The 13,069-nt window shown below is 37.0% G+C and overlaps 1 protein-coding gene across 1 annotated transcript; it reads left to right on the top strand.

The window, feature by feature from the left end:
- Positions 1–1,834: 1,834 nt before the first annotated feature.
- On the top strand, positions 1,835–8,061 carry LOC103037798 (gastrula zinc finger protein XlCGF26.1). Its single transcript, XM_022666071.2, has 2 exons — positions 1,835–2,141; positions 4,770–8,061. The coding sequence occupies exons 1-2, from the start codon at positions 1,970–1,972 to the stop codon at positions 6,041–6,043; spliced, it is 1,446 nt and encodes a 481-aa protein (XP_022521792.2). The 5' UTR covers positions 1,835–1,969; the 3' UTR covers positions 6,044–8,061.
- The last annotated feature ends 5,008 nt before the right edge of the window (positions 8,062–13,069 follow it).

The following is a 13,069-nucleotide window of genomic DNA, read 5'->3' on the forward strand; positions in this document are numbered from 1 at the left end:
TGTAGGGATGGTAATGTTGTTTAGCTGATAAGTCTCTGATTAATGGTCTCTTTCTGTAACTGGAATGTGTCTTTATTAGAGAGAAATGTGTCTCTCACTCTACTTGATACGATGAAAATAGTAATGCGTTACTGATTCCAAATTAACAGCATGCGTTAACGCTTTAACGTGGACGGCCCTAATAGGAATAGGAATAAATTGGGATCAGTAACGCCTTACTATTTTTTTTTATGCAAGTTAACTAAGGCACTAAGCCCCGCCCCCGCCCAACCCACTGATATGTTGTCTGACTGAACGATTGAACAGCTCAGACCTGGTCAGAGAGCTTTGTTTCTCTCTCTCTCTCTCTCTCTTGCTCTCGCACGAACGCGCACACACACACACCCTCCCCAGCTTTCCCTGAGATTTTTTATCTCATCTAATTAAGTTCAAATTCAGAAATCCTCACAACCAAGCTGAGACATTTACAATCCAATTTTTTATGCATTCTTTATTCCAGCACCCTGCGTTGATTTTATCTCCCCTCAAACATACAAGTATATACTATTATTTTAATTGACACCACTAATATACATATAAATGCATTTTACATTTCTTACATTCATTCTTTTATTTACATTTAAATATTCACTATAAAAAATTGCGTCTGAAGGAAATTAAATGAGAATCACAGTTAATCACAGAATTTTGTTTTATATGTATATGAATTTTGTTCCTGCATGTGCAGGAAATGGGCTACAGGTGCCTCATTTCCCAGGTCAAGCCACTTTTGAACCAGAAACAGCGGCAGAAGCGCCTGACCTGGGCTACAGAGAAGCAGCACTGGACTGTTGCTAAATTTTTGCATGTCATTCGGAAATCAAGGTGCCAGAGTCTGGAGGAAGACTGGGGAGAAGAAAATGCCAAAATGCCTGAAGTCCAGTGTCAAGTACCCACAGTCAGTGATGGTCTGGGGTGCCATGTCAGCTGCTGGTGTTGGTCCACTGTGTTTTATCAAGGGCAGGATCAATGCAGCTAGCTATCAGGAGATTTTGGAGCACTTCATGCTTCCATCTGCTGAAAAGCTTTATGGAGATGAAGATTTATTTTTTCAGCACGACCTGGCACCTGCTCACAGGTTTACTGGTTTACTGACCATGGTATTACTGTGCTCAATTGGCCTGCCAACTCTCCTGACCTGAACCCCATAGAGAATCTGTGGGATATTGTGAAGAGAAAGTTAAGAGACGCAAGACCCAACACTCTGGATGAGCTTAAGGCCACTATCGAAGCATCCTGGGAGTCCATAACACCTCAGCAGTGCCACAGGCTGATTGCCTCCATGCCACGCCGCATTGAAGCCATTGTCATTTCTGCAAAAGGATTCCTGACAAGTATTCAATGCATAACTGAACATTTATTTAACATTCAACATTAATTATTTGAAGGTTGACTTTTTTTGTATTAAAAACACTTTTCTTTTATTGGTCGGATTAAATATGCTAATTTTTTGAGATTTTGGGATTTTTGTTTTTCTTTACTTTTTTTGCCAAAATCATCAATATTAAAACAATAAAAGGCTTGAACTACTTCAGTTGTGTGTAATGAATCTAAAATATATGAAAGTCTAATGTTTATCAGTACATTACAGAAAATAATGAACTTTATCACAATACGCAATTTTTTTGAGAAGGACCTGTATATACACACACACACACACACACACACATTAACTAACCTCAACATGCACTTAGCAATCATTTAGTCCCCCCGTAGGCAATGCTAAAATAAGGGTCTGAAAGGGTTAAACACTGGACCAATCAGAGGACGTCCCTGAACTACTGACGTGTCCCGCTGCCCAGGTGGGGGAGCTAAAGCTATAGCTGTGTCTGTAGCTCCACAGACACGCTGAAGAAGGTAATTCCGTTCTGAATCACGGCTCAGGCTCCTGTGGCCGTTGCTCCAACAGCGTTCTTATTGTTTTTGCCTGATGGCATCTCCCGCTGCCGGAGCTGCTGTACATTACTGCAGACCGCTCACAGTTCCCGGATGTGTTCCTGTTCCTGTACCGATCCTCCAGCCGGTAACTGTCCGCCCAGACCCGGCGGAAACCCCGAGCAGCCGCTGTGAGCTCAGCGCTGAGGAGAGGACACCAGACCCTGGTGAGCCCACGGTTACAGTAACGTTTTTAACTAATTATATATAAAATAATCTGTTTTATACAACAAATGAGGCAAGAAATGGTTAATATATTTTGTGAAATCATGTGTCATTAGATATATATAACGTTATATATAAACAGCGCTTGTTTATTGTCCTCGGGCTCGTTTACCCTGCTGAGGTAGCTAGCTTTATGTTAGCTAAGCTTGTTAGCTTTGGGTAATAGTGACTAGTTCACTTAAAATGAAAGATTAAACCGATTTAACCATTGTAGTCTACAATACTACGATTTAATATAGTAAAATATAAGTATCAACACATATCTAACTAGGTGTCATCCGTTCTTGTGGTCTTGCGGTTTTGTTCTCTGCGATTTTGTTATAGAGAAACATTGTGAGGCAGTTTCCCCGGATAGGGATTAAATCTGTGTACTTGGGCCCAATCCCATTTCAGCGTTTAGCCCTAATTTACCTTTCTGTTTTTCATGTGCACACCTAGGTGTGAGGTGTCGAGATTCTTGTTAGGCTGGAGGGGTACCCAGCTGGCACACAACCGACCTTCAACGTTAAAGTGTGGTTAAAATAATGTATGTTGTTGAAACAACCTTTAATGTTAAATGGTTGTGCAAACGTTGATATTTAACGTTTATTTAACATAATCTCCTTAACCTTCTGCCTTTTGAATGAACATTTTACATTTCATCACCATACAATAAAAAAAAACGGTTGGATGGAGGGATAGAAAAAGTTGTTTCAGTTCTATTTGCAGTAACTGCTTTTTAATTTGGCACCAATTCTTCGTCACCATATCTGGGTATATGTTCATGTTCTATATGTTTTAGTGTTTTGTTTTTGTGATCAAATGTTCAATCAGGTTGGTAGTGGTGGGTAATATTTATTATACTCTGCTTTACTACAGTGATGTAAGTTTATTGTTAACACACTGTGAACTAGAGGTGTGCCAAAAAATCGATTCACATAAGAATCTTGATTCTCATTTACTACGATTCAGAATCGATTTAAAATGTCCCAAAATCGATTCTGAGGGGCGGGTTTTAGACTGATTTTGGGCTGGGTATTTTTGTTGGACCTGGCAACCCTGGGGATAGCGCTTGTCCCTTTGGAGATCTTCCAGACACACACAGAGCGTAGGTGTTTGAGAATCACCGGTAAGATGGCAGAACAAGCACTATATTACCTTAGATTAACGTGTAGTTTCAATGTTTTATGGCAGAATGCTTCATAACAAGCATAAAAAAGATCGCTAGTAGTTAGTTTCAGTAACTGTTAGCTAGCTAACTAGCTAACTTTCCAGTTCCACCTTAAATAACGCTACAGGTGGCAGCGGGCTGCAGCATTTAAGGCGGAACGGAAAAATAACAATAAGCTAATCAGAGCTAATTTCAGCTCCTCATCACAGAGGAATTAAGGAATGGACAATATGAATTAATTTCTCCACCTCCTGCCCCCTTTCTGAAGAAATACAACCACCTTAAATTAACTAGTTAATCAGCAGCTGCTCCTGAACTTTAGCGCTCCACTGCTATCACCACATCAGCCCAGCAGCGTCACCTACACACCACCGCTAGTAGCCTGGTAATAAAGCAGTGTTATTTATTTATGTATTTATTGTTCATTAACGTCATTGTGATATCCCAGTGATTCCTCTGTCACTGAGGACCCACATTCCTGCACATTTTATTGTTTTTGTAACACATTACCTGCTCCAGGACCAGTGTATATTATGGAGGGTTTTTTTTCAATACGATTCATAAGCCAGAAGCAGAAATATTTATAATTCAAATCGTTTTGAATCAAAAATCGATTTTGAATCGAATCGTGGCCCCCAAAATCGGAATCGAATCGAATCGTGAGATAGTAATCGATTCCCACCCCTACTGTGAACCATTGGATTTTCTAGTTTTAGCTACTTGTAGTAATTGTTCTTTGTTTGTAGTTGTACAGTTTCTACCTTTCAGATATGTATATTCAGAGAGCTAGAGAATAAAAATACAGGTTTTTTTCTCTTCCATGCAATTTTGAGCATCCCGAATGTGAGCTATGGTTTATTAAAGGTTGAGCGCATGACATGAGAAACAACGTTGCCATATCAATGTTGATTCACTTGTCAAGATCAAAACCAAATCCAAAGTTGATTCAACCATAACAGCATTGTTGATTCAACGTTGAGATTCCAGCTGAGTAGGTTGGGGTGTAGTGTTAGATCTATGTGACTCTTTTTTTTTTTTTTTTTTTTTTTTTTTTTAAACAAAGAATCTTCAGAATCACAATTCAAACAGAGGGCTGACAATCACTAGTATGATGGCAGCACAAGCAATCAAAGAAACAATCACATTTGAGTATTTCCCTGGTTAGAAATTACAATAATCAATATTTTACCATAGTTTAATATGTAGTTTTTCATAACAAGCATAAAAAACAGTAGTCTGTCTCAGTAGTTACCCAACTTAGCTTAGTCTGACATTAACTGGATTAAGTTTACTTAAAACAATAGGATTTTTTTTTGTTTGTAAAATGTTTCCAACTTTTCCATTTGGCCACTTTTATATCATAAAAAATGTACACCAAAAAAAAATGTTTCCTCATCAATGTATTTTTCTTTTCTTCTAGAAATGTCTTCATACAAGTCTTCTACTCTGAATGTACAGTTCCAATGTACAGATCTCCAACAACATCAGCGTGGTCAGACAGGAGAAAAATCATACCAGTGCTCAGAATGCGGAAACCATTTTACTCAGCGAAGTTCTCTACAAGCACATCTGCGCATTCATACTGGAGAGAAACCATATTGCTGCTCAGAATGTGGAAAATGTTTTACTCAGCAGAGTGATCTCCATCGACACCAGCGTGTTCACACTGGGGAGAAACCGTATCAGTGCTCAGAATGTGGGAGGTGTTTTACTCAACGAAGTTCTCTCCAAGCACATCAGCGCGTTCACACTGGAGAGAAACCGTATCGCTGCTCAGAGTGTGGGAAGTGTTTTATTCAACTGAATAATCTCCAAGTACACCAACGCATTCACACAGGAGAGAAACCATATCAGTGCTCAGAATGTGGGATAAGTTTTACTCACCAGATTTCACTCCAACTACACCTGCACATTCACACTGGAGAGAAACCATATCAATGCTCAGAATGTGGGAAGAGTTTTAACAAACCGAATAGTCTCCAAGTGCATCAGCTCATTCACACAGGAGAAAAACCCCATTGCTGCCCAGAGTGTGGGAAGAGTTTTTCTCAAAAGAGTTCTCTTCAATTCCACCTTCGCATTCACACAGGGGAGAAACCGTATCACTGCTCAGAGTGTTGGAAGAGTTTTGCTGTAGTGAGTCAACTCTATGTACACCAGCGCATTCACACAAGACAAAAACCATATAGCTGTTCAGAGTGTGGAAAAGCTTTCTCTCAGCTGGGGGCTCTCGGACGACACCAGCGTATTCACACAGGAGAGAAACCTTATCAGTGCTCAGAGTGTGGGAAGAGTTTTGTTGACCAGTTTAATCTTCAAAGACACATGCGTGTTCACACAGGTGAGAAACCATTTCAGTGCTCGGAGTGTGGAAAAAGTTTCACTCACCTGTGTGATCTCCAGAGACACCATCGCGTTCACACAGGAGAGAAACCATATCAGTGCTCAGAATGTGGGAAATCATTTAGTTTACAGGCTTCCCTCCAGGCACACCAGCGCATTCACACTGGAGAAAAACCGTTTTGCTGCTCAGAGTGTGGGAAGAGCTTTGCATTGCAGAGTTACCTTCTAAAACACCAGCGCATTCACACTAGAGAGAAACTGTTTTACTGCTCACAGTGTGGGCAGAGCTTTGTGCCTTCAGACACTGTATGGTCACATAACTGTACAATTGATGTAAAAACAAATGAATAAAACAAGTACACCTTACCACACCTTAAATTGTGGTAAAGGAATTTATCGACTGGATGGCATCCAATAACACACACTGAAGAAAAACTGAAGAAAGAAAACTATCACTGAGTGTGGAGGAGCTTCAGTCATCAGAGTATACTCCAACTACACTTGCGCATCCATACTCGACAGAAGTAAAAACATATTGCAGCTTTGTGGGCAGAGCTTCAGGCATTTTAGTACTTATGAGAGACACTAACATTTGCTACAGGCAGATAAGACTGATACAATTTAATGTTGAAAGATCCTTTCTTTTTTTAGGGCTAACATTTTTGGGTATATAAATTACTTTATGATTGAGGTTCTGCCCCCTATACCTTGAGTGTTCTGGACCTTCTGACTTTTCACTTTGGTCCAAACGAAAACAGAAAGTGTTAAAGGTGGCGCAAACCATGGTTCAGACCGAAGGACTTGGATCGACCAAAAGTGGTGGTCAAGGTTGCATTAACTGAACCATGATTTGTTTGGTGTGTGAAACCATTTTGTTTAGATGGTTCAGATTTTCATACCAATTACAGAAAGTTGAGAAAGGCTATCCAATAGAAGAATAAGAAAAAAAATGCTGTTTTGCCATAATCCAACTGATGTACAACAGATTAGGCCAGTGATTCTTTGTCTACTGTAACTGTAGATTTGTAAACAGAAATGAAAGGAATCCAATGGACGCAAAGGGAAAAAAGGCAACTCACTGAACTGACAATATATTAACTTTAGACATGTGCCCTTCATCTGACCAATCAATGTCAAGTTTAGGGAGACTTCACAGCATATGTGATGACAGGTTATAGCAAAGTCCAATCACTATACTATAGTGTGAAACTCAAACTTACCAAACCAAATTTATATGAAGTAACAAACACATACAAGGTATGGACTTTCCAGATGTGAAAACACCCTAAAAAGGTTTTGATTTTCTTTTTTGTCATTTCCAAGCCTTTATGATTGTTTGACAAGTGTGACTAAATGACTGCAGTGAGTGTTTTTCTACTATTAGATCAGATCCCTCCATTTTTCTTTTGGAAGACAAGTGGTCAACACAGAGTCAGTTTGCCTGTTCATACACACCTAATATGTAGGGTTGTGCAAATAATCACACATGTTGGTTACTTTATTTTCTTGTAAAGAAAAAGTTTCTTATCTTATACATTTTTTTTCTTAAGTCATATAGTTTGTAGTGGTAGTAATAACAAGGTGATGGGTTCGTTACCCATGTTTGAAAGGCCATGTGTGTTGGCTCTTTGTGAAAGGTCCATTACTGAATCCCTGTGTGTGTCTTTTGAGTGTCCTCTCTAGTGTTACTGTGGTTAAAGTTTAAAAGCGAAGGACAAATTCCAATTGTGCTAACACAAGTTTGGTTTATATGATTGTCTTGTTAAACAATCAACAATAATAATATAACTAAATAAACTTTCCTAATCTTAATCAAAGTAAAATTGTAATTTTGATTTAAGGGGCTATTGCCTAGCACTAATAACCAATGTTAATGGGTGTGTTTGAGCACTGTTTCTTTATAAAGGTTCATATTTAGTTAATTTAGTGATAGCCTTCGCTTTAACTTATATATGTACACAAATATATACACAAACACACACAGCGGCATTCTTGGTTTATGAGCAGACATATAAATCTGGGATCTCACTATAATTATTTGTAATGTATTACTATTTAAGAATTATGGTTATTATAAAAAAAAATCATCTTAATTTATTAATTCTGCTGTCCTATATCATCTCAAATAACATAATTGCAAACTTATGGAGGTTGATAGCCAGATTTTGGTTTTAATTTATTAAAGAAGGTTATTTATATTAATAAACAATGATTTATTCTAAGTCGTCTGATTCTTTGCAACCTTTTTTTTTTAAGAACTATGTGACTAACAAGAGAGGCAAAGTGTAATTTTAGTGTTAGGATTCGGAATTAATTGTCATTTTAAAAGTGTAATTTTTGTTCCTTGGCCACAAATGGCAATTAACTAGTGCAACTCTATTAATTAACTAGTGCAAAATTGGAATAACATTGAAAAGTTACTTTAAGTAACTTAGTTCAAAATGTAAAACTTATATATTATAAAGATGTACAACTTTTATGGAGATGCAGATTTCATTTTCCAGCAGGACTTGGCACACTGCCAAAAGTACCAATTGTTTTTTTATTATATTCTAAGATACTGGTCTTTGGGTTTTTATTGGCTGTAAGCCATATTCAAGAAAATAAAAAAACACTTAAAATAGATCACTCTGTGTGTAATACATCTATCTTATAATATGCGTTTCACATTTTAAACAGAATTACTTAAATAAAGTAGCTTTTCAACGATATTCTATTATTTTAAAATGTGAGCTGTGCTGTTTGTTACTGGTGTAGCATATGTCAACACATATAAAAATACTTTACAGCACAGAGAGATACAAATAGCATTGGTTACTAAATGAAAGGTATCATGAAAGGTAACATACACATAAAAGCATGTGCAGTATATAAAAGTACATTTATTAAGCAGAATCAGTGCCTTCCATGATAAAAAAGCTCCCACCGTGTATAAAACATAAAACCTGCATAAGTGCGTTCCACCCCACAGAATAAAATCCCCAAAGACAATTAAGTCTCGGGTGTTGATCATGTGTTTATAATATATTTTTATTTAAATTTAAGTGACCAGATTGAGGGAGGCTACACACTAAGAAAAATAAGTACAGGTTTGTACTTAAAGGAGACAGTTCTCCCACAGCGTTCCGTGAAATTCCAGAAATTTTAACAGTTTGTCCAAAACCCTTCAGAATGGGTGACATGAGGCAAAATTTGCCCCGATAAATCACTTTACCCACAGTTAAAGTAGCTCAAAGTAGCTCCACACCTCCTTGAAGCTTATTAAAAAACACTGTTTACATCCCATTACGCTAGCTTTATCTCCATGCACGCCATATTTGTATTGATAATGTCATAGGCATATATAAACATAGATTTTGCATAGTCTGCCTTCTGACACTGGCTGCTACGCTATGCAGAGTCTATGTCTATGACATTATCAGTACAAATATGGGGGTGCTTGGAGCTGAAGCTTCCGTTAAAGGATGTAAACAGTTGTTTTTAATAAGCTTCTTGCTCACTTTTTAAGTTATTAATGCCTCGTTTTAAATGTCAGGGCTCTCCGGATTCTAGCAAAGAGGTGTGGAGTTAATTTGAGCTGGATAATGGTGAAAAAAGTGATTTATCAGGGCAAATTATGCCCTGTGTCACCCAGTCTACAGGGTGTTTGGACAAACTTAAAATTCATGGATCTCGGAACACTGTGGTAGAACGGAGGTGTGCTATTCATCACAGGTAAGTACTTTTAATCATGTTGTACTACACCAAAAGTCTATTTTACAACAGTGTTCTGCTTTAAAAGAGTTCAAAGCTTGTCACTAGTGCTGTACCTTATATTGAGATACAATAGATTACCTTTCAGTGGAAGTCTTTTTTTGTATTTATTTCTTTTGTACCAGTAAAGATTTTAAACATGATCCTCAACTGAATTTGATGAACCAAAATAGTTTGGCTTTTAAATAAAAAAAATTCATTCATTATTTATTAGTACAGTAATGCAGAATGTACCTTTTGGCTGATTAAATGGTACAAATCGGTGATTCCTTCTGTTAGGAAAAACATTTGTACTGCATAGGAAACACATCTGGCCCTCTAAAGACCAATATTATACCTTAGGGGTACAAGAAAGAACTTATATTAAACCTCTTTTTTTAGTTTGTACTATGTTCAGCTGGTTACTCAGAGGATCTCATTACTTTTCTCATGTCTGCCAACTTTACTGCGCCTCCGACAGCTTTAGTAGCAGCACATGCAGCGCTTCTTATTGGTGAATATATATATATATATATATACACACACACACACACACACACACAAAAAGAAACAAGGGGAAAAAATTATATACAGGAAAAAAAAACATATATAAATGTGTGTGTATTTATATATACATATATAAACAAAGGAATATATATATTACCAGGGTAAAAAACAATGAATCGTTCAGCCCTAACCACAGTTCTTCCCTTTATTGTTCATATAATCACAGGTAGCAGGATACACAGACTAGACAGGCAGACGAACTCAAGGCCAGTCCAAGCTGTGGTGCATCCTATTAACAACATGGCTGCCCACAGACAGACAGATAGAAAGTAAAGGTATGTAGAGATTCATTAATAATAACCACATGCACAGACAGACAGAAAGTAAAGGTATGTAGAGATTTCTTAATAATAACCACATGCACAGACATTTTATATACAGACAAAAGGAAAAGATAGAAAGTAAAGGAAAAGGGATTTATTAATAAAAGCTGCTTGCTAAGGTATTGCTAGGTGGTTGGTAAGGTGTTGCTATGGTATTTGTGGTGGTTGCTATGGTGTTGCTAAGAGGTTGCTAGGTGGTTGCTAAGCGGTTCTTGGTGGTCGCTAAGCAGTTGCAAGGTAGTTGCTAAGTTGTTGATAGATGGTTGCTAACGTATTGCTATTATATCTGTAGTGATGCTTATTGTTCCTGGACCAATAAGAAGCGCTGCTGAGGAAGATCAGTAGTAGCTCAGCTCATACAAATTGCCATGTTTTAATAATCTAACCTAAAAGACACGGAGAAACGCGCTCCCTTATCTGTTCAATTTGAAACACGTGTTTTAGTTTACAATTAAGAGCTAAATATACAAATCCCTGTGGGAAAAAAAAAACGATTACAATCATGCAGCAGCCTAAAACACAAATATGCACAAGGTATACACTGATATGCATATTTTTATTAGCCTCTGGTAACTTTAAAGGAACCATGGAAACAAATGCTACGTAACAATCACTAAAATCTCTAAAAAAAAAAAAAACATCTTAAAACAACTAGCTAGCATTTTTTTTATTTGAAAGCTTAAACTGTTACTTCATAATTACATATTAAAAAGTTTTATTAGAAATATATTTTATTAAGTTTACTTACCTCGCTATATACAAACTTATGTCAGCTCTAAATAAAAATGAAATTCCTAGAAAATACACATTAGTTTCTTGTTAACTGGTTATGGCTAACCTACCCAAACCTATGGAAACATTTTAATAAAATGACTCAACATACAAAAGTAAATAATAATTTCATTGCCCAAGTTTACTTAGGTAAACTCCAGCTCAATCTGAATAACTCATTAGCTAGCTCTGTTTTTATTGCTCTAATCCAATAAATCATCTGTTTTATCTAATTTAAACAAATAATCTAATTTGACAATATAATTGTCCTAATTATATTAGGTACATTTTTTTTATCATAAAGCAATACGCTGCGAAATAGCTGCATATATATTTCTAACCCAGAAATAAATATTAGCTACAGGTAGCTTACTGCCAAACTAAAACCCACAAAAGCCAATAACATGGCAAATCTGCATCTGCAAAGTCACAACACAGCCAGAAAAAAATGTAGATTGTCCTCATTAACAGTGCTGATTGTTGCAGGAGAATCAGGCATCAACACTTTTTTCAACACCTTGATATAGCAACGTTGTTTCAACGTCATGTGTTCAACCTTTAATAAACCATCCCAGCTGGCATTTCAAAGTTAATGTTATGGTTAAATCTACGTTGTTTTTAAAAAAGTGAATCAACGTTGATATAGCAACGTTGTTTCAACGTCATACATTCAACCTTTAATAAAACATAGCTTACAAAAAATTTTACAAGAAAATCCTGTGATTAACAAAGTGTTAACAATAAACTTACATCACTGTAGTAAAGCTGAGTATAACGAATGTTACCCACCACTACCAATCTGATTCAACATCTGATCTCAAAAACACTAAAACAGTAAAACTATTAGAACATGAACATGATGTTAAATTAAAAAGCAGTTACTGCAAATAGAAGTAAAACAGTCCTCCATCCAACAGTTTTTAGAAATTATATGGTGATGAAATGTAAAATGCTGATTCAAAAGGCCGACGGTTGCGGACTATGTTGATTCAACGTTACAATTTCAACGTTAGCACAAACATTGAACACGAAAGGTTGATTCAACATTGTTTCAACGTTACTTTAGTCATATTTTAACCACATTTCAACGTTAAAGGTCGGTTGTGTGCCAACAGGGATAGCTCACTAAAATTTGAAAATCCTATGGTTAACAAAGTGTTAAAAATAAGCTTACATCACTGTAGGAAAGCTGAGTATAACGAAAGTTACCCACAACTACCAATATGATTCAACAACATACATTACTTTGGTCATATTTCAACCTCATTTCAACGTTGAAGGTCGGTTGTGTGCCAGCTGGGAAGGTTCCTTAGCCCCTGGGACCCCCTGTGGGAGTAGGAGAAAAAATAATACTCCATACTCCTTGATGTGTGGTGTGGTACAGCATCTGTGGACCTGTCTCTGTCTTCAGGTTAGAATAAAGCTCTGATTCTTGTATTCATCCCATGATCTGTATATGAGTCTAGGGAAGTGTTGTACAGCTCAGGGTATTGAATAATTAAGCAATAATACATGAGAGGGAGTGCTATAACCTGTAATATTGGCACTGCTGTGCTGCTCTACAGTACTATGCCTGTGGCCTCGTGCCTACTGCTGCAGCACAGCAGTGCCAATACTACACATTATAGTACGAACCTCGAGTGTACTATTGCTGTTTATTAAAAGATTTTGAGTTAAAGAGGATGAGAAAATACCATCTGTTTGGTTATAAACATTCAGCATGTTAAAATGGTTCCATTGACGTTCTACTTGAAGCTGCGCTGTAAACGCTGCATTGTTGCTTGGTTAGCGTGGTAGCCTATACTTTCGGCCATTTCAGTCAAAATTGTGGAAATCTAAGCTTACTGTAAGTAAACGTAAAAGCTTTACTTACCCAAATAAACATTAACGTTAATCTTTGTAGATTAACATCCAGTGCTCATTTGACTTTAAAAGATTTTTTATTTTTTTAAGAATTAAAGTTTTGTTTACTTCAGCACACCCC

This window comes from Astyanax mexicanus, chromosome 15, assembly GCF_023375975.1.
Source record: "Astyanax mexicanus isolate ESR-SI-001 chromosome 15, AstMex3_surface, whole genome shotgun sequence".
Taxonomy (NCBI): Eukaryota; Metazoa; Chordata; class Actinopteri; order Characiformes; family Acestrorhamphidae; genus Astyanax; species Astyanax mexicanus.

Excerpts from the sequence above, each read along its gene's own strand:
- LOC103037798 (XM_022666071.2), top strand. The coding sequence starts at position 1,970 with ATGGCATCTCCCGCTGCCGGAGCTGCTGTACATTACTGCAGACCGCTC. Across the intron at positions 2,142-4,769 it reads GGAGAGGACACCAGACCCTG|AAATGTCTTCATACAAGTCT; the intron begins GTGAGCCCACGG and ends CTTTTCTTCTAG.